At 43.3% G+C, this 26,079-nt stretch overlaps 1 protein-coding gene across 2 annotated transcripts in view; it reads right to left on the reverse strand.

Annotated features, from left to right (window-relative positions):
• Positions 1-25,140, reverse strand: part of LOC130366779 (hepatic lectin-like) — a 39,877-nt gene extending 14,737 nt beyond the window's left edge. The window contains exons 1-6 of one of the 2 annotated variants that reach the window (XM_056569137.1): positions 24,896-25,140; positions 22,235-22,345; positions 19,573-19,632; positions 16,024-16,071; positions 6,558-6,700; positions 569-690 (exon numbers count right to left, since the gene is read on the reverse strand). In XM_056569137.1, coding sequence (XP_056425112.1) covers positions 569-690; positions 6,558-6,700; positions 16,024-16,071; positions 19,573-19,632; positions 22,235-22,345; positions 24,896-24,953 — 542 coding nt within the window. In that variant the 5' untranslated portion in view covers positions 24,954-25,140. The remainder of the gene's footprint in view (positions 1-568; positions 691-6,557; positions 6,701-16,023; positions 16,072-19,572; positions 19,633-22,234; positions 22,346-24,895) is intronic. The other variant, XM_056569139.1, reaches the window with a different exon arrangement.
• Positions 25,141-26,079: the final 939 nt, after the last annotated feature.

Genomic DNA, 26,079 nt, shown 5'->3' on the forward strand with positions numbered 1-26,079 from the left:
CTCCCTGAGCTAACCGGCATGGCTTCAATCTCACTTTATGCGCAGCGTTCAACTTTGAACGCCGCGTCTAAAGGGTTAATAGCGTGCGGCACCGCGATCATTATCGCTATTAGCCCGGGCCCGACCCGCTATGACGCGGGGCCACGTCGTGGCCCCGCGTTATAGAAAGGGAAAGGACTCAGGACATACTGGTACGTCCTTTGTCCTTAAGGGGTTAAAGCTCTTTTTGCACAAGACGTCGGAGTCTCCTGTTTAGTGCTGTGGCCTTTTCCTTCTTTTCTATTGTACCCTGATTGGCAATCTGGGTGACCACTTGCACAACAGATTGATCCACTGCTGACTTCAAGCTTTTTTTTGTTTTTGTCCTGTAAAGGTATCTTTTGGCCATACAAACTCCATGTTGTTTTGTTATGAGTACGGACTCTATTAGTACAGCATGCCAGAAAATTCCTGTAGATATTACAGAAACCTTACACACACACTGTACATTTTAAAGTGAACTGGAATAAGAACAGATTTGTACAATTCCTTTCAACAGTTTAGAAATCTTTTTTTCTGGAAAACTCACTTGTAAGATGTTTCATAATCTGTTCCATCGACCCATATCCAGCTTCCTTCTTCATCCATATCATGTAGTCCAATCCAGTACCATTTATTGTAGGCAGCATCAGAAAAAGTCGTAAGAAAGATCTAAAAAAAAAATAAAAAAAAAAAACAGCTTGGAACACATTTATTTGGAAAAGCGGATCGGTCAAACCTCCACAATCAGAAAATTACTGATCAGCTGACTTTTGATAATGAGAATACCCATTTAAAGTGTACCGGTAAAAAAAAATATGGTTTTGGAGACATGACAAAACTTTTGTATCGGTCAGGGTGTGAGCAGCATTGCACTCCTCTCCCCCCTTTCTGTCTAAGAGACCTGAATAGCACCATAGACTTGCATTGCAAGTCTGTGTAGGTCACATGACACAGAACCAAAGTGTGGTGACCCAGTACAGAATCAAGTGCTCTTCTGTACTCCTGCCCATCCTGTGTGGCAGATGCTGCATCATTGTCTGTCTTGGGCTTACTATCCTTAGAACTCTCTAGAATGCACAGTATAATGCAATTTTATATAATGGTTAATGTATTGGTATTTTCTATGCACTTGTTACTTTAAGATATACCTGTTGCTATGGACTTGATATTAGGGGAGTATGCAGAGATGAACCAGGTGACTTATCTGGCCAATGGGACTTCTCTAAATTCCTCCCATATACAGTGAGGTCAGGGTTCAGCTCTCTCTTGCTTTCTTGCTGTGGTTCAGTTTGGTGAAGTGTGAAGTCTGTCTGTGAGGTGATCCTGAAGGAGGCCTGAGGCCTAGTCCAGCAGCAACACATCTACTACCGGCTAACCCCACTACCCAGGTAAAAGTCAAAGCCTTGCGATAAGCCTACAGTTTTGGGGGATATAATTCAAGTCAAATCCAGCAAGTTAGTCAAGTCCAAGTCAACAATAGTGATGAGTTAAGTTCTGGCCTCATCCACCCCACTTGGTGGTTACTATCCGGCAATGTACTAGAAGAGTCCCCTTCAAGTCCAAGTCACTAAAGTCTATCATGGGCTGCAATACAAGTCAAGTCACACACATTACCCTCACCCGGCACCACAACAGAACCAGGAGAGTACGTGCAAACACAATGGGGGAGATTTATCAAAACCTGTCCAGAAGAAAAGTTGCTGTGTTGCCCATAGCAACCAATCAGATCCCTTCTTTCATTTTTCAGAAGCCTTTTTAAAAATGAAAGAAGCGATCTGATTGATTGTGATATGGAAACTAAGTAGTTAATAGTAACTTAATGATTAAATACCAGTGTGCAAAGTGCAAACAGAAGCCATGCTGTCTAAAACAAGATGTCCGGTACCTGAAAGGGTTAAAGAAGCCAGAGAAAAGCCAGTGAAGAATGATACAATACAAGAATTAAGGTGCACTACTGTGGTAGATGTATACAATGACATTGGCTATCCCTTAACACTGATGTTAAAATTTAGACATTAGCCAGTATATCCTTATATGAAGGACATACCTGAGTCCGCACACCAACGCCACATGTGCGTGATAAGCAAAACCAGGGGCCAGTGGGCAATTACAGCAGTATTAGGCCCGACTTACAGCCTGCTCCCAGTAACCTCCAGTGTGGCTGGGCACACATACAATGGGAGGAGGAAGGCAGACTATAAGCCCCACCCAAGTTGGCTAATATGTTGCCGGCCTCACAGGTATACCCTATCCTCAAAGGATAGGGTATAAGATGCCTGATCGCGGGGGTCCTGCCACTGGGGACCCCCGTGATCTTGCATGCCGCACCCAGTTTAAAATCAGTCCCCGGAGCGTGTTCGCTCCCGGTCTAATTACTGTCGATCACGGGGCCGGAGCATTGTGACGTCAAGGCTCCGCCCCGTGTGATAAAGTTTGACTTAGTCAGGGGGTTTGGCACGCTTATGGATTGCCACCACGGCAGCACCATCCTGGTTAACCGACAGGCTGTAAAGAGGGACTATCTTCTAACCTAGGGGAATGGGCACTAGGGGAAAGGGCGGCAGCCGTGACCCGACCCAAGCACCCTACCCAGCTTCCTTTTGTGTGCTTCCCATCAGAGGACTGGAATTCTGATTCGTTTGGTCTGTTGTCCCTAAAAGTAAAAGGTCAAGTTAAAGAAGAATAGTCATTGCTCAAGATGCCTGCCCTGGCACCTAAATATGCATCCAGTACCAAGAAGTTGTCTACAGATGTGCCCCGGCCTACTCCTTGCATTGAGGAAGTTTGGCTGAACCAACGGGCACCAACCAAAGTGCCTCGACCTACTCCTGCTGAGGAGGAAGTCCTCCATCAGGCACCTACAATTTGTCCCCCAGTGTCGCAAGCCTCTGCAGTCCAGATGGTGGTCACTGTGAGCCCCACCATCTCACACTCCAGTCTGTCACAGGTGGCATGGAATACCACGGTCAACCCAATGTAGGGTGTACATGTCCCAGTCCAAGAAGACCGGAGATCGGCGAGGCTGGGATGGAAAATATCCCATCTGAGTATCCTTATGGCAAAAAGCGCCTAATTATTCTAAGTTATGTCTTATGGACAGTCCAGTAAAAAGTGGAGTGTTTTTGTGTTTTTAGTTTTCCTGGTTTTTGCAACTGTTTAAGCAAATGTGCTTGGCAACCATGCCAAGAACTCTAACCACAACCATATTCGTAAGCATGTACCTGGTTTTAGCCGTGAACTTCTGAGGACTACAGTACCCAGAACATTTATAGAGTGCTACATTAAATCACAGGGCGAAACAAAGATGGTGTAGAACTGTTAATATGGGCCTAATGAAAAAAAAATGTGATGGTGATGTTGGTGGAAGAGGTACTAATGGGCTAGAACTGTACAAAATGTATACAGTATATAAAATTGTTTATGTTGACATATATTGTGTCTTATGTCTTTCTTTCAGCAGGATGAGACGTGCAGAAGGATCCTGACCAAGAAGGATAGGGGATAAGATGCCTGATCGCGGGGGTCCTGCCACTGGGGACCCCCGTGATCTTGCATGCCGCTCCCAATGTACATTGTAGCTAAAATTTGCACACAAAACAAACGTACATATTACTAGTCAGTAGCAAAATTTATATAGAACTACAATAGGATTGTATATCATGCAAGAAAAGTATACATGTAAAAATGTATAATAATCAGAAATGTATATATAACAAATTGTGTACAGATAGTGAGTTGATGTACAGTACTAAAAATGTCTTAAGTCAGGACTGTTACCTCATAGGCAGTATATTTATACTTCAGTCCATGTCAATACTAATTGTTTTTCCTGTTCACTGTGCACAGGGCTCTCTTGTGGCCAGAGAGAGCACCTGGTAAGTTAAAATAGCGCCTTAAAGGGGTACTCTGGTGAAAAACATTTTTTTTTTAAATCAACTGGTGCCAGAAAGTTAAACAGATTTGTGAATGACTTCTATTAAATAATATTTACCCTTCCAGTACTTTTAAGCAGTTGTATGCTACAGAGGAAATTATTTTCTTTTTGAATTTCTTTTTTGTCTTGTCCACAGTGCTCTCTGCTGACACCTGATGCCCGTATGAGTAACTGTCCAGAGCAGCATAGGTTTGCTATAGGGATTTTCTCCTGCTCTGGACAGTTCCCGATACGGGCATCAGGTGCCAGCAGAGAGCACTGTGGACAAGACAAAAAAGAAATTCAAAAAGAAAAGAATTTCCTCTGTAGCATACAACTGCTTAAGAGTACTGGAAGGGTAAATATTATTTAATAGAAGTAATTTACAAATCTGTTTAACTTTCTGGCACCAGTTGATAAAAAAAAAAAAATGTTTTTCACCAGACTACCCCTTTAAGGTGCTATTTTAACTTACCAGGTGCTCTCTCTGGCCACAAGAGAGCCCTGTGCACAGTGAACAGGAAATACAATTAGACAGCTGTTTGCAAACTGCTGTGTGGGCATGCTGGGAGTTGCAGTTTTGCAAGATCTAGAGGGCCACAGTTTAGAGACCACTGCACAGTGATCTCCAAACTGTACCCCTCTAAATCTTGCAAAACTACAAAGCCCGAGAAAGCCTGTTAGTGGGCGAAATGCGTCGGAGATCTATAGCAGGCGTGGGGTTTAGTCCGGGATCTATATGTTCTTTTTCTTTATTTGCTCAGCTGCTACCTTTCTATTGTACTTTTGTGTGTTTTTTACTTACCAGCACAGCACATGCTACCTTTTCTTTTTTGAATATCACTGTTAGTCAGCACGTTGCACTTTGCCTCGTTATGCACTTTGTGATATATTTTTTTTTTACCTTTGCAGTAGGTATTTCTTCTTTTTAGCACTTGCACTTTATTCCTAGTTTTTTGCAGCTTGGGCCACACTATTGCAACACATCCCTGTATATACCTACCCCTGTATACTGGACTTTATTATTTGCATATATATAGATATAGATGTTATTTATATTTTTTTATACATATTTTTTACGCAATATATATATATATATATATATATATATATATATATATATATATATATATGTATATATTTTATATTTCATCTACCGGACCTTACCCTCCCCTATTTTTTATGCTGCTTTAAGTATTAACTATTATATGCTGTAATTTGAGATGAATTTCTATGTATGTATTTACTTTGATTGTGTAAGAATTTTCTATTCCCATCTTATATGCATATATTATTTTTTAATAAATTTTATGTTTCTATATCTAATAAAATCATACATATATTTTTATATACAGATTATTTGTATTTTATTTCTATTGGGGCATAAGGGTTACGCTTTCTTTGGCGTATTGTAGGTTTATAGGCAGCAACTCACCAGCTTTCCTAGTCTGCACCGCCGCCCGCCATCGCCGCCCGCCGCCGATCGCCGCAGGTAAGTGACCACCGGTCACATCACAGTTCCCCTGCTCTGCCCTGACTACCATGGGTGGGCAGAGCAGGGGAACTGAACTTTAACCCCCCCCCCACCCCGATCTGCTATTGGTCGGTCACTTCAGACTGACCAATAGCAGGGATAGGACGGGTGGTACCTCTGTCACCTCACTCCTATCCCTTCAGGGTGATCGGGGGTGTCTTGGACAGCCCCGATCCCCCTTATTTTCCGGGTCACCGGAGACCTGTATGACCCGAGATTGCAGGTCTAAATTGCTGACTTGGAGGGTCTCGGGACCCCACCAGGGGGTTGCATGGGGTGCCTGCTGAACGATGGGATGTCCTGGACAGCAGCCAATGATTATGAGGGCTGGGGGATGTTTTCTTGTGATCGTATGAGAAAATGCTGTGTGTGTATTTTAAAACAATATAATCTGTGACGTATATCTAGTGTCTAAAAGGTGGGTAGCCATTTTCAATAAACCATTTTCAATAAATCAGCACATTATTGTATTCGTGTACTTGTCTGTGTGTATTAATGTAGCTTTTCTCATTTGACCAAATTATACCTCTCATCCTAATTTGGACCCACACAGGTGACCTGTAAATAGATGTTTATCCAGATCAGTTGCTATGAGCAACTTAGAAACTTTTCCTCTGTACAGGTTTTGATAAATCTCCCCCAATGACCCTAACTGATAAAATCTTTTGATATGTCTCTATGACATATCTTTTTTTTTCTCTCTAAATGACAGGTACCATTTAAGGTTATTTTTATAGGTTAAAAGTACTCTGGTGTGCCACAATTCTTTAAAGAATTCTGGTGCTTGTGAGAAAAAAAGTTATACTTACCTACCCTAGTCCTGAAGCAGCTCCTTTAGGTCTCCCAATGCTCGACTCTTCTGCCTGCTTCCGAAACAAGATTTAAAAGCAGGACCTTCCCATTGAGCAAATCACTAGCCGAAATGAGACAATTGCTGGGCTAAGAAGGAAGGTCCTGCTCCTAAATTTTGTCTCCAAAGCAGACTGAAGCGAAGAGCTTCGGGGACTGGAGATAGCTGCATCGGGAGCTGCAGGGGGACCTGGGGGAGACCTTGATAAGATGACCCGTTACTTTGTACCATTATCTCACCTGCTCCCGGTCACTGGTGATTACAGCTAGGTCCGCTCCTTTATTAAGACATGTATTTCTGATTTTTGCCCAAGAAGTTTCAACTTTAGTAAGGAAGTAGCAGCTCTCATCAAACTGTTTCCATCCAACCTCACAAGTCTTCTCTGAAATCAAGAAAAAATAAAATTTACTTGCTGAAGATTTTGAGGGACTGTGTATACAGATGGGTCCTTTGTTTAGGATTCTCATCTTCTGAAAAGAGTAGAGAGTGGCTAGAAAGAATGTCTCTCACTCTGGAAGACCTGTCATGCCCTACATTGCATAGACAACCCATTAAAGGGTTACTCCGGCCCTAAGAGATCTTATACCCTATCCAAAGGATAGGGGATAAGATGTCTGACCGCAGGGGTCTCACCGCTGGGGACCCCCCGCAATCTTGCAGTCAGCACCCACCTCTTTGAGCTGCACGCCACGCTGCCAGCTCACAAACTGCCGGGTGACGACCACGGGGCCGGAGTCTAGTGACGTCATGACTCTGCCCCATGTGACATCACGCTCCGCCCCCGCTATGCAAGTCTATGGGAGGGGGCGTGGCGGCCGTCACGCCCCCTCCCATAGACTTGCATAAACTCTCCCATAGAGCTATAAAGAGGGGGCGTGGCTTCAAGCAGGGGTCCTGACGCACCACTGTGGAGGAAAGCCAGGGCTCCATACAGGAGATCGCGGGGGGCCCCGGCACTCGGACCCCCTCACTCTAGAAGTTTTCCCATATTCCTATTTAAAATAATACCAATGTTTAATGCTTGTCTATTACTGTACTGCTTTTATAAACAGTAAAACTTTTTTGACAAAATAAGTATGTAAAAAATTGCCAGTTTCTGACCCCTGTATAAAGTTTTTAACTTCCCCATGCAGGGATGTATGAGGGCTCATTTTATGCTCAGTGATTTGTAGTTTGTATTGGTAACATTGGACTTTCTGATCGCCTTATATTCATTTTTTTCTGACATATGATGTGACCAAAAAATCAGCAATTCTGGCATTTGGTATTTTCTTATGTTTACGCTGTTCACCGTGCAGGATCATAAACATATTATTTTAATAGTTCAAACATTTCCGTATGCGATGATACCAAATATGTTGTGTTTCTTTCTTTCTTTATTTTTAATGGGAGTGATTTATATTTTAATTTGGGGGGAAGGGGGAGGCTTTTTTCTATATATATAGAAATCTCCGGTGGCCATTTGCGTTTATTGGAACCCCACGACATGTAATGCAACAGGAAATTAACCCCTTTAGGACCCAGACCATTTTCACCTTAACCCCTTAAAGGGGTACTCCGCCCCTAGACATCTTATCCCCTATCCAAAGGATAGGGAATAAGATGTCAAATTGCCGGGGTCCCGCTGCTGGGGACCCCGGGGATCGCTGCTGCAGCACCCTGCTGTCATTACTGCACAGAGCGAGATCGCTCTGCACGTAATGACGGCCAATACAGGGGCCGGAGCATCGTTAAGTCACAGCTCCGCCCCCTCGTGACGTCACGGCCCGCCCCCGTCAATACAAGTCTATGGGAGGGGGCGTGTCAGTCGTCACGCCCCCTGCCATAGACTTGCATTAAGGGGACGGGCCGTGATGTCATGAGGGGCGGAGCCATGACATCACGCTGCTCCGGCCCCTGTATTGCCCGTCATTACGCACAGAGTGAACTCGCTTTGTGCAGTAATGATGGCGGGGTGCTGCAGCGGGGATCCCCGGGGTCCCCAGCAGCGGGACCGCGGCGATCTAACATCTTATCCCCTATCCTTTGGATAGGGGATAAGATGCCAGGGGCGGAGTACCCCTTTAAGGACTGAGCCCTTTTTCACTTTAACCCCTTAAGGACTCAGGGTTTTTCCGTTTTTGCACTTTCGTTTTTTCCTCCTTACCCTTTAAAAATCATAACCCTTTCAATTTTCCACCTAAAAATCCATATTATGGCTTATTTTTTGCGTCGCCAATTCTACTTTGCAGTGACATTAGTCATTTTACCCAAAAATGTACGGCGAAACGGAAAAAAAAATCATTGTGCGACAAAATCGAAAAAAAAACGCCATTTTGTAACTTTTGGGGGCTTCCGTTTCTACGCAGTGCATATTTCGGTAAAAATTACACCTTATAATTATTCTGTAGGTCCATACGGTTAAAATGATACCCTACTTATATAGGTTTGATTTTGTCGCACTTCTGGAAAAAATCATAACTACATGCAGGAAAATGTATACGTTTAAAAATGTCATCTTCTGACCCCTATAACTTTTTTATTTTTCCACGTACGGGGCGGTATGAGGGCTCATTTTTTGCGCCGTGATCTGAAGTTTTTATCGGTATGATTTTTGTTTTGATCGGACTTTTTGATCACTTTTTATTCATTTTTTAATGTTATAAAAAATGACCAAAATACGCTTTTTTGGACTTTGGAATTTTTTTGCGCGTACGTCATTGACCGTACGGCTTAATTAATGATATATTTTTATAGTTCGGACATTTACGCACGCGGCGATACCACATATGTTTATTTATTTATTTTTTTACACTGTTTTATTTTTTTTATGGGAAAAGGGGGGTGATTCAAACTTTTATTAGGGAAGGGGTTAAATGACCTTTATTAACACTTTTTTTTTACTTTTTTTTTGCAGTGTTATAGGTCCCATAGGGACCTATAACACTGCACACACTGATCTCCTATGCTGATCATTGGCGTGTATTAACACGCCTGTGATCAGCATTATCGGCGCTTGACTGCTCCTGCCTGGATCTCAGGCACGGAGCAGTCATTCGTCGATCGGACACCGAGGAGGCAGGTAAGAGCCCTCCCGGTGTCCGATCAGCTGTTCGGGACGCCGCGATTTCACCGCGGCGGTCCCGAACAGCCCGACTGAGCAGCCGGGATACTTTCAGTTTCACTTTAGAAGCGGCGGTCAGCTTTGACCGCCGCTTCTAAAGGGTTAATACCGCACATCGCCGCGATCGGCGATGTGTGGTATTAGCCGCGGGTCCCGGCCGTTAATTAGCGCCGGGACCGACGCGATATGATGCGGGATCGCGGCGCGATCCCGCTTCATATCGCGGGAGCCGGCGCAGGACGTAAATATACGTCCTGTGTCGTTAAGGGGTTAAGGACTGAGCCCTTTTTCACTTTAAGGACTGAGCCCTTTTTTGCACTTCTGACCACTGTCACTTTATGCATTAATAACTCTGGAATGCTTTTACCGTTTATTATGATTCCGAGATTGGTTTTTCGTGACACATTCTACTTTAACATAGTGGTCAAGTTTTGTTGTTATTTGCATCATTTCTTGGTAAAAAGAAAAATCCCCAAATTTCATGAAAATTTAGAAAATTTAGCATTTTTCTAACTTTGAAACTCTGTGCTTGTAATGAAAATGGATATACCAAATAAATTATATATTGATTCACATATACAATATGTCTACTTTATATTGGCATCATAAAGTTGACATGTTTTTACTTTTGGAAGACATCAGAGGGCTTCAAAGCAATTTCCAAGTTTTCACAAAAATTTCAAAATTGGTAATTTTTCAAGGACCAGTTCAGTTTGAGGTGGATTTGAGGGGCCTTCATGTTAGAAATACCACATAAATGACCCCATTATAAAAACTGCACCCCTCAAAATATTCAAAATGACATTCAGAAAGTTTGTTAACCCTTTAGGTGTTTCACGGGTATAGCAGCAGCAAAGTGAAGGAGAAAATTCTAAATCTTCATTTTTTACACTTGCATGTTCTTGTAGAGCCATTTTTTGAACCCCATTTCTTTTAAGTATGGAAATACCCCATATGTGGACATCAAGTACTCTGCTGGCACACTACAATGCTCAGAAGAGAAGGAGCCACATTTGGCTTTTGGAAAAAACAAATTTTGCTGAAATGGTGTTTTGGGGGCATGTCACATTTAGGAAGCCCCCATGGTGGTGGAACAGAAAAAAAAACACATGAACACTATTTTGGAAACTACACCCCTCAAGGAACGTAACAAGGGGTACAGTGAGCCTTAGCACCCCACAGGTGTTTCACGACTTTTCGTTAAACTCAGATGTGTAAATGAAAAAAAAAAATTTTTTTCACTAAAATTCTGGTTTTTCCCCAAATTTTACATTTTAAAAGGGGTAATAGAAGAAAATGACCCCCAAAATTTGTAACCCCATTTCTTCTGAGTATGGAAATGCCCCATGTGTGGACGTCAAGTTCTCTGCTGGCGAACTACAATGCTCAGAAGAGGAGGAGCTTTTGGAGAGAGAATTTGTTTGGAACTGAAGTCGGGGGCCATGTGCGTTTACAAAGCCCCCCGTGGTGCCAGAACAGTGGATTCCCCCCCCCCCCCCACATGTGACCCCATTTTGAAAACTAAACCCCTCACAGAATTTAATAAGGGCAGCAGTGAGCATTTACACCCCACTGGCATTTGACAGATCTTTGGAACAGTGGGCTGTGCAAATGAAAAATTACATTTTTCATTTTCACTGACCACTGTTCCAAAAATCTGTCAGACACCTGTGGGGCGTAAATGCTCACAAGCACGCATGGCCTTGAATTCCGGACACATTTTCTCTCCAAAAGCCCAATGGCGCTCCTTATCTTCTGAGCATTGTAGTTTGCCCGCAGAGCACTTTACATCCACATATGGGGTATGTTCTTATTTAGGGTAACACCAGCATTTTATTTAAACATTTTTTTTTTTCCCTTCCAACTTTAATGAAAATTCATCAAACACCTGTGGGGTGTAAAGGCTCACTATACCCCTTGTTATGTTCTGTGAGGGGTTTAGTTTCCAAATTGGGTCACACGTGGGTATTTATTTTTTTGCGTTTATGACAGAACAGCTGTAAAATCAGCCACCCCTGTGCAAATCACCAATTTAGGCCTCAAATGTACATAATGCGCTCTCACTCCTGAGCCTTCTTGTGCGTCCACAGAGCATTTTATATATGGGGTATTTCTGTACTTAGGAGAAATTGCGTTACAAATTTTGGGGGTCTTTTTTTCCTTTTACCTCTTGTGAAAATAAAAAGTATGGGGCAACTCCAGCATGTTAGTGTAAAATGTTTTCATTTTTTTACACTAACAGGCTGGTGTAGACCCCAACTTTTTCTTTTCATAAAGGGTAAAAGGAGAAAAAGCCCCCCAAACTTTGTAATGAAATTGCTCCCGAGTACAGAAATACCGCATATGTGGCCCTATACTGTTTCCTTGAAATTCAACAGGGCTCCGAAGTGAGAGAGCGCCATGCGCATTTGAGGACTAAATTAGGGATTGCATAGGGGTGGACATAGGGGTATTCTACGCCAGTGATTCCCAAACAGGGTGCCTTCAGCTGTTTCTAAACTCCCAGTATGCCTGGACAGTCAGTGACTGTCCATAAATGCTGGGAGTTGTTGTTTTGCAACAGCTGGAGGCTCTGTTTTGGAAACACTGCCGTACAATAAGTTTTTCATTTTTATTGGGGGGGGGGGGGATTTGTAAGGGGGTGTATATGTAGTGGTTTACCCTTTATTTTGTGTAGTGTAGTGTAGTGTTTTTAGGGTACATTCGCACTGGCGGGGTTTACCGTGAGTTTCACGCTAGGAGTTTGCGCTGCGGTGGAAAATTTGAAGTAGGAAACTAACTCTAAACCCGCCCGTGTGATTGTACCCTGTACATTAACATGGGGAGGGGGGGGGGGGAGGGCAAACCTCCAGCTGTTGCAAAACTACAACTCCCAGCATGCACTAACAGACCATACATGCTGGGAGTTGCCGAAGAGATGTAGTTATGCAACAGCTGGAGGTACACAACTACAATTCCCTGCATGCCGAGACAGCCGTTGAAGTTGAAGTTTTGCAAGATTTAGAGGGCAACGGTTTAGAAATCACCACACAGTGATCTCCAAATAGTGTGCATTCAGATGTTGCAAAACTACAAATCTCAGCAAACTGCTGTCTGGGCATGCTGGGAGTTGTAGTTTTGCAAGGTCTACAGGGCCACAGTTTAGAGATCACTGCACAGTGATCTCCAAACTGTACCCCTCTAAATCTTGCAAAACTACAAATCCCAGCATGCCCAAATGCCCAAACAGCAAACAGCTGTCTGGGCATACTGGGAGTTATAATTTTGCAACATCTGGAGGGCTACAGTTTAGAGACCACAGGCAACAACTCACCGGCTTCTGTAGGCTGCACCAGGGAGATGCACCTCATCGAAGCCTGCCGCCGCCGATCGCAGCTGGTAAGCGACTGCCGCTCACATCACAGTTCCCCCGTTTTGCCCGGACTACCGTGGGTGGACAGAACGGGGGAACCTAACTTTAACCCTCCTGCTATTGGTCGGTCGCTTATGACTGACCAATAGGAGGGGTGGCACCCCTGCCACCTCACTTCTATCCCATCAGAGGGATCGGGGGTGTCTTAGACAGCCCCAATCCCCCTTATTCTCCGAGTCACCGGAGACCCGTATGACCCAGAATCGCCGCACATCATCGTTCTGAATTGACCGGTGATTTTCGGTGATCACCGACATGGGGTGGGGTCTCAGGATCCCCCCCAGGGGTTTGCAGGGGGTGCCTGCTGAATGATTTCAGCAGGCATCCCGGTCCGGTCCCCTCCCCGTGCGCGGCGTGGGGGCCGGAATTCCCACAGGCGTACAGGTACGTCCTGGGTCCTTAAGCACTAGGGAGCCAGGGTGTACCCATATGTCCTGGGTTCTTAAGATGTTAAAGGACAAGTATCATGAACAAAAATGTATAAGATAAGTTTTAGTTCGCGGGGGGGGTGGGGGGGGGTGCGAGCCCTGGGGCCCCCCGCGATCTCCAGTTTGGAGCCCCAGTTCTCTAGCACAGGAGCACGTCACGACCCACCCCCGAAGTGGGAGCTGCCACGCCCCCTCCATATGGCTCTATGGGAGAGCCATTTGGCAATCTTCGGCTCTCCCATAGAGCTTTATTGAGGGGGCGTGGTGGCTGCTTCGGGCGGGGGTCATGACGTGCTCCTGTGCTAGAGAACCGGGGCTCCAAATAGGAGAGCGTGGGGGGCCCCAGCGCTCGGACCCCCCATGATCTAAAACTTATCCCCTATCCTTTAGAGCTGAAACACTTGTAAGTGTAAATTTGTGGAAATCTACTGTATACCCAGACTCTAAGCTGTATTAAAGGGGTTAGAGATGAGCGAACTTACAGTAAATTCGATTCATCACGAACTTCTCGGCTCGGCAGTTGATTACTTATCCTGCATAAATGAGTTCAGCTTTCAGGTGCTCCGGTGGGCTGGAAAAGGTGGATACAGTCCTAGGAAAGAGTCTCCTAGGACTGTATCCACCTTTTCCAGCCCACCGGAGCACCTGAAAGCTGAACTAATTTATGCAGGAAAAGTAATCAACTGCTGAGCCGAGAAGTTCGTGACGAATCGAATTTACTGTAAGTTCGCTCATCTCTAAAAGGGGTATTCCGAGAATTTTTTTTATTTGACTATGCTACAGGGGCTGTTAAGTTAGTGTGTGTGTGACGGTTTTCTCACAATTCTTATGTGATTTTCACTCCAATATTTATTTCTAACAGCATACAAAATGACTGCTGTCTCGGATTTTTCCCAGGTTGCAATGTGGTCGAGACTTGACTCACTAGTCAGCTGATGACAGGGAGCCTGTCTGCTTCAATGGGTGGAGGGATCAATCTGCAACTAATGCAACAGCTGTAGGCACCCTGATTGAAGACCACAGGTCTGCAGCTCATTTATGTTTCAATGGGTGGGGTGGCTGATGTGTGGGAGGGAGGAAAATGGTATCATGGGATTTGTAGGCAAAAAAGAAAACTGAAAACAGGAAATACCAGTTCACAGAAAGCTAGCCACAGTAATATGGTAATCTCACAACATAGCCATTTAGCCCCAAGACAAGTGCAGATCCTTCCTAAGCATGTCCATTACTGTCTGCCAGGTACGTAGTAAAATCACCTTATGGTGGAGAACCCCTTTAATGTCTGGGTAATAGGGGAACTGTTGTGTCTATCATCAGCACGTGGCCTACCTGAAGAAGAAATCCTTAGATTGCTTAGGATCGAATAGTTCAATAAATATTTTGTGAAAAATAGTGTATATTCTTCTACATGTTATGCAAAAACACTTGGTAACATTTGACACCTAGACTAGCCTCATATGGATCAAGAACGATACTCAAACAAAAAAGTTGAAATGTTATGGAAGTTTCTGACATTCTCTGTGCATTAATATCTCATTGATTACAAGATATCTGTCTTCTACAGTTCAATGGGACCATTCATAGACAATACACTTTTGGAACTTTTGTAGCGTTCTTACATGTGCTAACCCTTGTGGTTCACAGATTACTGTAGGCTGCACCTAGAGTTGCCACTGTGTAATGCAGCAAGTCCTGGCCCTGCCTGCAATTAAAGGGGTACTCCGGTGGAAAACAATTTTTTTTAAATCAGCTGGTGCCAGAAACTTAAACAGCTTTGTAAATAATTTCTATAAAGAAAATCTTAAACCTTCCAACTTATCAACTGCTGTATGCTCCAGAGGAAGTTGAGTTTTCTTTTCTGTCTGACCACTGTGCTCTCTGCTGACATCTCTGTCCATGTCAGGAACTGCTCTGGACAGTTCCTGACATGGACAGAGGTGTCAGCAGAGAGCCCAGTGGTCAGATTGGAAAGAACTACACAACTTCCTCTGGAGCATACAGCAACTGATAAGTACTGAAAGGGTTGAAGGATAAGTATCATGAAAAAAAAAAAGTATCCCCTATCCGAAGGATAGGAGATAAGTTTTAGATTGCGGGGGTCCAAGCACTGGGCCCCCCCTCGATCTGCTGTTTGGAGCCCCAGCTCTCCATCACAGGGGCACTTCATACTACCACACGAAGCGGGGTCCGCCAAAGAGAGCCAAAGATTGTCGAATGGCTCTCCCATAGAGCTATATGGAGGGGGTATGGTGGCCACCCCTGTGATGAAGAGCTGGGGCTCCAAACAGAAGATCGTGGGGGACCCTAGCACTCAGACCCCCCACAATCTAAAACTCATCCCCTATCCTTCGGATAGGGGATAAGTTTTTCTTTTTAATGATACTTATCCTTTAAGATTTTAAATATAAAAGTAATATACAATTCTGTTTAACTTTCTGATACCAGTTGATTTAAAAAAAAAATTTTTTCCACTGTAGTACCCCTTTAAAGGCGTCACCTGTGAAAAACAACTTGTCCCCTATTCACAGGAGAGGGGATACGTGTCTGATCATGGGGGTCTGACTGCTGTCGGACCCCCCATGATCTGACTCTCATACCCTATCCTGTTGATAGGGAATAAGATGTTTTTCACCAAACTATCCCTTAAAGGATCCCAAGTGGTAGCCAAGGCTGGTAGCCCCACACAGAAAGTATGGTATGTCAGGTTTAGCTAATAACCCGAGCCATGTAGGTTGAACATTTCCTGATTTCATTTCACTTACTCTTTATTGACGTATGTAGCTTGTCCATATCTGAAGAAAGGTTATGTACTGCAGGGAAACAAAATACTTTAGCTAGGACTTTATAGACATGAACATGAACATGATTTAATGGGGCTCTAGGTGTGAAGTAACTATAGATGGTGCAAAAATTACACTTAAAGGGGTACTCTGCCTTTAGACATGTTATCCCCTATTCTTTGTATCCCCCCCCCCCCCCTCACATGACCCCCGCCCCAGCCCACCGGCACAATCCTCGTGCAGCTCCCGCAATTCGAAACAGTATGTGGGGTTCCCGCGGCAGGAGATGTGACGCCACGGCCCCTCCATTCATGTCCCAAAGACAGGTGATGTGAGGTCATGAGGGGGCATGGCGTGACATCACGTCTCCCACTGCTGGAACATACTATTTAGAATGCCCAGTGCTGTACGGAGATCACGTGGGACCCCTGCGTTCAAACATCTTATAAGATGTCTTGGGGCAAAGTACCCCTTTAAGCCTTACGTCTTTTACACTACATAGTGAAATACGCAATCCTACAAGACATGCTGCAACAACAAAGATAATTATACAATTATACATTATATACTTTAAATAAAGTACATATAAGTTAAAACGAATCAAAGCAAATGAACAACTGAGAAGTTTCAAAGCAGCGAGGAAAATTCTATATACAGTGGTCCCTCAAGTTACAATATTAATTGGTTCCAGGACGACCATTGTATGTTGAAACCATTGTATGTTGAGACCAGAACTCTATGGAAACCTGGTAATTGGTTTTGAAGCCACCAAAATGTCATCCAAAAATAGGAAAAAGTTAGAATTAATGGAAAATACGTAGATAACTAATACAGATAAAGTAAGTCCGTACATATAAAAGTAAGAAAGATCTGCTTGGAGCTGTAAATCACTGTCTATGTCAGTGTTTCCCAAGCAGGGAGCCTCCAGCTGTGGCAAAACTACAACTCCCAGCATGCCCGGACAGCCATTGGCTGTCCGGGCATGCTGGGAGTTGTAGTTTTGCAACAGCTGGGGGCACCCTGCTTGGGAAACACTGGTCTATGTAGAGGACAGGAGCTTCTTCAGGGTCCTGCACTGTACACAAAATGTCCTAAAAAAATAACATGGAGTCGCCCTCACCTGGTGTCCAAAGGAGCAGGTAACCCTGGGACAGGTAAAGAGTACAGAACATGTAATACCTCCTTGCACTGTAGGGGGCGCTACCAGACATCAGTCAGTGCATGCACTTCAGTAATACAGGGGTTTTACCAGTAAAATGTCCATTCTGATTGGTCGGTTCTTCCAGCCATTGACACGTTTCACAGATCTGGACTGTCTGTACATTGGATGTTGAGTCTGGTTTCAACTTACGATGGTCCAGAAAAGACCATTGTATGTTGAAACTATTGTATGTTGAGGCCATTGTAAGTTGAGGGATCACTGTACAAAGTATAATGGTCCACTACTGCATAATATCACCAAGCAGACATGCCAACATATGTATATGGTAGAAGGTGTAACCACCGGAGTAGGGGGGAAGCGCCAACTCAGGTGTCTTGTACTGTTTTCATTACCTCTGGTTTATGCATTGTGATATTTTTTATGGGTTATTTTTGCACTGGACACTTTATATATTTATTGATAAAGTATATACAATTATTTACTTTATATGATTATGTAATAATACCTCAGTGGACCATTATACTTTTTATATGGTATTATACATTACTGCCTGAATTCTCTCGGGCAGGTTTCAAACTCAAGGCCTATAGGATGAATCTGGCCCAGTATGTCATCAGTTTTGTGGCCCGAGAGGTCCTGATGAATTTCAGAGCTTGTAACCGCTCCCTTTGCTGGTGCCGCCCTCTCTTCAAGCGAAACACAGTGGACACAAAGGACGCAGCCAGCCCTTAAAGGGGTACTCCACTGGAAAACATATATATATATATATATATATATATATATATATATATATATATTTTTTTTTTTATCAACTGGTGCCAGAAAGTTAAACAGATTTGTAAATGACTTCTATTAAAAATTCTTGATCCTTCCAGTACTTATCAGCTGCTGTTATGATCCACAGGAAGTTCTTTTCTTTTTGAATTTCCTTTCTGCCTGACCACAGTGCTCTCTGCTGACACCTCTGTCCATTTCAGGAACTGTCCAAAGTAGGAGCAAATCCCCATAGCAAACCTATCCTGCTCTGGACAGTTCCTAAAATGGACAGCGGTGTCAGCAGAGAGCACTGTGGTCAGGCAGAAAGGAAATTCAAAAAGAAAATAACTTCCTGTGGATCATAACAGCAGCTGATAAGTACTGGAAGGATCAAGAATTTTTAATAGAAGTAATTTACAAATCTGTTTAACTTTCTGGCACCAGTTGATTTAAAAAAAAAAATGTTTTCCAGTGGAGTACCTCTTTAAAGAGGTACTCCACCCACAGACATATTATCCCCTATCCAAAGGGAAGGGGATAAGATGTCTGATCGCCGGGGTCACGTCCACTCCCATAGGCATGAATGGAGAGGATGTGGCGTGATGTCATGTCTCCAGCCGCCCAAACCCAATGTTCTAAACATACAGTTTAGAATACTGGGTGCAGCACAGGTGCTGGAGGGAGATAAGATGTCTGTGGGCGGAGTACCCCTTTAATGCTGAGCTCTGGTGTATACATATTTATACATAGTTAGTTATATTGGTCTTTACTCTCTACTGTTGCATAGGATCTGCATAGCAGTAATGTAAATGGTACACGACAGAGTGGGGCTCTGGGTACCGATTTTTTCATTGGGCCCCTGTGTCTTTAAAGGGGTACTCCACCCCTAGACATCTTATCGCCTATCCAAAGGATAGGGGATAAGATGTCAGATCGCGGGGGTCCCGCCGCTGGGGACCCCCGGGATCTTGGCTGCAGCACCCTGCAGCACCCCGCTTTCCCCGCAAATTCGCTCTGTGCATAATGACGGGCAATACAGGGGTCGGAGCATCGTGATGTCACGGCTCCTCCCCCTTCTGACATCACGGCACGCCCACTCAATACAAGTCTATGGGAGGGGGCGTGGCGGCCGTCACAGCCCCTCCCATAGACTTGCATTAAGGCGGCGGGCCGTGATGTCATGAGGGACGGAGCCGTGAAGTCATGATGCTCTGTATCGCCCGTCATTATGCCCAGAGCGAGTCTGCTCTGTGCAGTAATGATAGCGCGGTGCTGCAGCCGAGATCCCGGGGGTCCCCAGCGGCGGGACCCCCGTAATCTGACATCTTATCTCCTATCCTTTGGATAGGGGATAAGATTTCTAGGGGCAGAGTACCCCTTTAAGCTATACATGTAGGTCTTCCAGCAGGAATTGCCTATGACCTACAGCAGTGTTCTCCAACCAGGGTGCCTTCGGCTGTCCGGGCATGGTGGAAGTTGTAGTTTTGCAACAGCCGGAAGCACCCTGGTTGGAGAACACTGCTGTAGGTCATAGGCAATTCCTGCTATCTTATATATCCCTTCCCCTTGACAGACGCCATTGTCACAAACTAATCTATGCTGATCTATCTTACCTTTTACCCTAAAGTCGTTGATCTCTTTTAAAGTAAGAAACTGTTTGCTGCTTTCATTGGCTGTCGGATAAAAAAAAAAAAAAAAAAGATAAGTCTTCAATTAGAGATAACGGGGGATGTGATGTGGATACATATGATATATCCCTCAGGAAGTTGCCCTGAGCAATGGAACGTGTAGGGTTTCTTGGAGCATGTACAGATCTGATATCATATAGACAGGGCCGACTCTTGCTATAGGCAAAATAGGCAGCCGCCTAGAGCGCCATGTTGATGGAGGGCGCTGGTCTGCCTGCTGCAAGAAAGTTAGACAACCAGCATCCGAATCACTTGCTCAGCCAGCAGCATGAGGAGGAGGTTTGTTACAGTGTCAACCCAGTAGTAAGTTAATTACGTGAGGAGGGGGCTTGTCAAAGAGCAGGCCAGTGGGTGGAGCGACAAATTAGCTTTAGCCTACGGTGGCAAAAAACCTTGCACCAGCCCTGTTTATAGACAGCACCCCTTTTGATTCTCTGACTGATGATTGCAGCCTTTGGATGGGTGATATTATTTTTTGTGTCCAGTTTTTGGTGTTATTTACCTTCGTATAGTCATCTGTATTTTAGCATTCTAGATTATATACCAGGGGATTTTGCTTCTCAGCGTATTTTGCACATTTGGGTCAGTTTAGTTTATTCATACTACAATTGTTTATGCATATACTTTGGGAGGGGGAGCATCTTGCCCCCTCTATGATAGTGTGCTCATATTTGAGTCCTTTTTAACCCCATAAAAAATAAAAATTATAACTACATGCAGGAAAATGTTTATGTTTAAATTTGTTATCTTCTAACCCCTATAACGTTTTTATTTTGTATGAGGGCTCATTGTTTGCGCCGTGATCTGAAGTTTTTAGCTGTATGATTTTTTTTATTGATCGGACTTTTTGATTGCCTTTAATTCATTTTTTCATGATATAAAAAGTGACCAAAATACGCAATTTTGGACTTTGGAATTTTTTTGCGCGTACGCCATTGAATGTGCAGTTTAATTAATTATATATTTTTATATTTCGGACATTTCCGCATGTGGCAATACCACATATGTTTATTTTAATTTTTATTTACACTGGTTTATTTTTATTAGGGAAGGGGTTATATCAGGGGTTCTCAACCAGGGGTACACCAAGGGTAATGCGAGGGTACAGCAAATCTCTGACAAATACCTGACGTGTGACATTCCTGACATTGCGCGGAGGTGCTGGCAAAGCGCAGAAGGACGCCACCCATGAGTGCGGCCCACCGACTCCCGCCGAACGGGATAGACACAGGCCTGGTAAACATGTCAAAATAAGTTTTTGTATGTATCTCATATATTGGCCCAGGGGGATCGGAGGGGGGGAATAATGGCACAAGGGGATTAAGATGGAGGGGGAGGATAATGGCACAAGTGGATTTAGTATCGCATTAGAAAGGTAAGCACACACCATTATGAAATTAGGTACTTATATGACTTTTTTTGTTCGCGGGTACACCTCGCGCTTAAGTTCCGTGCGAATTTACGCATGAGGGGTACCCGCGGACATACTTTTACCCTTTGGGGTACAGTCATGAAAAAGGTTGAGAACCACTGGGTTATATGATCCCATAGGGGGCTATAACACTGCATACACTGATCTTTTACATTGATCAATGGGTTCTCATAGGAAACCATTGATCAATGATTCTGCTGCTTGACTGCTCATGCCTGGATCTCAGGCACTGAGCAGTCATTCGGTGATCGGACAACAGGAGGCAAGGTAAGGGGACCCTCCTGCTGTCCTAAAGCTGTTCGGGATGCCCCGATTTTGCCGCAGCAATCCTAAACAGCCCCCTGAGCTAACCGGCAATGTTTTACTTTCACTTTAGATGCGGCGTTCAACTTTGAATCCCGCGTCTAAAGGGTTAATAGCGCTGTGGCCCCGTGTTATAGAACAGGAGCGGACTCAGGACATACAGGTACAACCTGAGTCTGTAAGGAGTTAAAGGGGTACTCCGGTGGAAAACTTTTTTTTTTTTTAAATCAACTGGTGCCAGAAAGTTAAACCGATTTGTAAATTACTTCTATTAAAAAATCTTACTCCTTCCAGTACTTTTTAGCGGCTGTATAATACAGAGGAAATGCTTTTCTTTTTGGATTTCTCTTCTGTCACGACCACAGTGCTCTCTGCTGACCTCTGCTGTTCATTTTAGGAACTGTCCAGAGCAGCATATGTTTGCTGTGGGGATTTTCTCCTGCTTTGGACAGTTCCTAAAATGGACAGCAGAGGTCAGCAGAGAGCACTGTGGTCGTGACAGAAGAGAAACCAAAAAAGAAAAGTATTTCCTCTGTAGTATACAGCCGCTAAAAAGTACTGGAAGGATTAAGATTTTTTTAATAGAAGTCATTTACAAATCTGTTTAACTTTCTGGCACCAGTTGATTTAAAAAAAAAGTTTTCCACCGGAGTACCCCTTTAACTCCTTACGGACTCAGGTCGTACCTGTATGTCCTGAGTCCGCTCCTGTTCTATAACACGGGGCCACAGCACTAGTTTTTCACCAGAGTCACCCTTTAAGTTTATCCACAAAGCAGGCCTAGAATGAGGATCAGAGAGGCAGAGGGAATCCACTGAAACATAGCATTAAATATCAGTAAGACATTATTACCTCCAGAGAATACAATAATAAAGAGGACCAGGAGGAGAACAAATAATAGGGCCAGCAGCCCAAAGGGAATCCATTCGGTTCTGGGTGTATAAAAATAAGCCTTCCTTCTGCCTGTAATGAGAAAACACAGTAGTGTAACACAGACGGCTATATACCAGTAGAGATGAGCGGCAGGGGCCACATTTGAATTTGTGATATTTCGCGAGTAAATGGACAAATATTCGTCCAATGTTCGCGAAATTCGCATATTCGCTATGTTCGTTCACTTTTTTCTCCATGCGAATATCGTAATGAAATTCGTATAGTGCGCATGCGCAATTATATCTTTCAACTAACACTATACCCTACACTAGAACTAATCTGCTAAACTAACCAACCCTATCTAACACTAACTATCAATTCACTATATAATTTGATTTGCTTTTATAAAAAGCACAGACAGTGTTCAATCTCCTCTCACAACCACATGAAACTGCAAAAAAAAGCTGCTGGGAGGAATCTTATATAGTGAAGTGGTGGGCAACTTTACTATTGGTTGCTAGGGATGTTGCTAACCTCTGACAACTGTATTTGCATCATTCTCATTGGCCCACAAGCTAAAAGAAGGGAGGGATCAGTGTCCTCTGGAAGTGCCGAAATTCACGAATATTGACATATACGAAATATTCGCGATCCATGCCGACCAACACAGTAAATAATATTGGAGCCTTCTTTGGACCACAAGCTGGAAGCAGGGAGGGATGATCACTTTTTTTTACATAGTACACATCATTGTGATGTGTTCTGTGAAGAAAAAAAATGTATATTCGTCATTATGAATATATAGCACTATATTCTAGTTCGTGGTAAAAATTAGCATTTCGAATATTCGCGCTCAACACTATATACATATTCCCTCTCAACACTAAATCTTATCTCCTCTACTCCTAATGTTTCGCCATTTAAAATGGCTTTTTCAAAGGCGCGAGGCATGCCTAGCGCCTTTGAAAAAGCCATTTTAATTGGCGAAACGTTAGAAGGAGAGAAGATAATATTTTAGCACAACACTGTAACATAGTTCCAAAACTAATGACCTGCTGATGATACCAGTCTGTAGACGGTATCAGAAAGAATTCGGCATTCCATCTAGTAGTAGTCTGTGCTACAGACACCTGGAGCTCAATTAATAGTAATGTGTATGAACACAGTGTTGATAGTTTTAATGCACCACTGCCACCTAGTGGCTACAGAGCACAATTTTCATAATTCTATAATGTATAAAAATAAAGGTTAAGTTTTAACTAATAATTTGGGGGTCTCTAGTCAGGGTTGTGCACAACACTATATACCAGCATATTGTGACTTGAATTATTAGTCAATGGATGTATATAGATAAAGAGGCCATTATCTAAGGTTGATAGGAGTAGGCTGTCCTGACACAAATAGGCAATACAGTACATAAGTTCACTTTTAATGTATACAAATCTGTAACGGTCATATGATGGACACGTGACTTGTTACTTTTACAGTACAATGAACCAAGCACCTGTGTAGGATAGATGTGTCTGACAGACGATTTACCTCCTATTGAAATACTAAGCATAATCGGAAGGACTGATCATGTATGTTAGGATGGGTTCACATTACGTTTATAGTGTACGGGTGCAGGATTCCGGTTGGCTAATTTTTGCCCCATATACGGTTTTCTGACTGGACCTAAAACCGTGGTATACCATGTGTCACGGACTGACTCCGCCAAAAGTGACTTCTCCTTCCGGATGACAAGCCCCATCATATCACAGGCAATATCCCCAGGCAGAACTAGAGATTATTGCATCCTTGTAGCCAAAGAACCAGGCAACACCAGTCTTCAGGTATAAAATCAGAACTCTTTATTGTGGAACAAGTGTCTCCTTTTATAGGAAGGACATCACAGGGGGAAGGGTCAGTAAAGACAATACAGGTGGCAGTGAGTCTGGGAGATAATCCAATAAAGGCAATACAGGTGACAGGTAGTCTGAGAGATAATCCAATAAAGGTAATACAGGTGACAGGTAGTCTGGGAGATAATCCAACAAAGGTGATTAGCTCTCCCTATACAGTGCCTTGAGTGCAAAAGGTGTATTGTGCACAGAAAGTGGACTGTGTGCAGAAAGTGTATGAAAACAGTAAATAAAAGTATTTTAACTCTGAGCTTTATGTCACTGGACAACATCAACTGAGGGGTACAAATAGTGATGTCCTAAAGTCCATCCAAGTAGGTAGGGTGACTCTAGGATCCGTCACATCACGGTTTTAGGTCTGGTGGGAAAACCAGATATGGGGCAAAAATGAGCCGACCGGAGTCAGCATTTGAGTCAGCACTCTCATTGAAATGAATGGGGTTCGGGCCGGATCCGGCTGGGATATGGGACCGGATGGTTCGTTCCTCCCAACCGGATCCTGCACCCGTACACTACAAACCTAGTTGGAACCCACCCTTAGTTATGGCAATGGAGCTTTTAAAACAGGTAAAATGAGGAGGGGTCCTTTAAATATTTGTAAAGTTATGTTTTTTAGCTTTAGTATTTGTAGTCTCATTTTAACTGATTGCTACACACTTCATTCAGTAAGCTGAAGAACATAAAAAAGGCAATACGATATACACTACTAAATACATATAATGCTAAATACAGAGGTTACCTGACTGGCTTTCCTCTTCATAAAGTCTCTCATGATCGATGCTGCTTTGTCGGTCCATATTTTGGGATTGACAGATGACTATAGTCTAGTGGTTTTATGCTCAGATTTGCTATATCAGGAAGGAAGTGTCTAAGAAAAACATGTTTGTCCCATAACTGCAGCCAATAGAGGAACTGTACTTGTGTCTAATAATTTTATCATGGTACATCTTGTGACCTTTTTACGATGAAGACACAGGGTATTGGTCCTGATTGCAAAATAGCAGCCTCCCCTGTATGAGTAGATGGTCACAAGTGTACATAGCACAGAAAATGCATTTGCTCACATCCACCACCCACCTACATAACACATTTAAATGTTTTAATTGCACTTTAGTTTTTTTGTTTTTTTTTTGTTATGCACCAAAAATCTGTTCAAAATTGACAAACAACACAGTTTTAGACACTTTTTTCACCTTTCTCAATAAATGGGCAGAGTATTTTGGGAGTGGCTTTGATAAAAAAAAAAAAGGGGGGGGGGGGGGATGGCACACATTTTTGGCAGAAAACCTAGCCAACCTAACATAGTCTAAAGATGTGCCAGAATTTCAAACAGTGTGACTTTTTAAAATCTGGGGCATTTGTACACTGTCTAGACTAAGTTTACATTGTGATAAAGGGGTACTCCGGTGGAATTTTTTTTTTTTTAGGTCTTGATAAGTCAACTGGTGCCAGAAAGTTAAACAGATTTGTAAATTACTTCTATTAAAAAATCTTTACCCTTCCAGTACTTTTTAGCAGCTGTATGCTACCGAGGAAATTCTGTTCTTTTTGAATTTCTTTTTTGTCTTGTCCACAGTGCTCTCTGCTGACACCTCATGCCCGAATCAGGAACTGTCCAGAGCAGCATAGGTTTACTATGGGGATTTTCTCCTGCTCTGGACAGTTCAGAGAGCACTGTGGACAAGACAAAAAAGAAATTGAAAAATAACAGAATTTCCTCTGTAAGATACAGCTGCTAAAAAGTACAGGAAGGGTAAATATTTTTCAATACAAGTAATTTACTAACCTGTTTAACTTTCTGGCACCAGTTCATAAAAAAAATAAGTTTTACACCGAAGTACGCCTTTAAGGCATTATCTCCCCTAGTATATTTAAAAGGGGTTATCAAGGATTAGAAAAACATTGCTTTTTGTTTTAGAAACA

The sequence above is a fragment of the Hyla sarda genome, chromosome 4, assembly GCF_029499605.1.
Source record: "Hyla sarda isolate aHylSar1 chromosome 4, aHylSar1.hap1, whole genome shotgun sequence".
Classification (NCBI taxonomy): Eukaryota; Metazoa; Chordata; class Amphibia; order Anura; family Hylidae; genus Hyla; species Hyla sarda.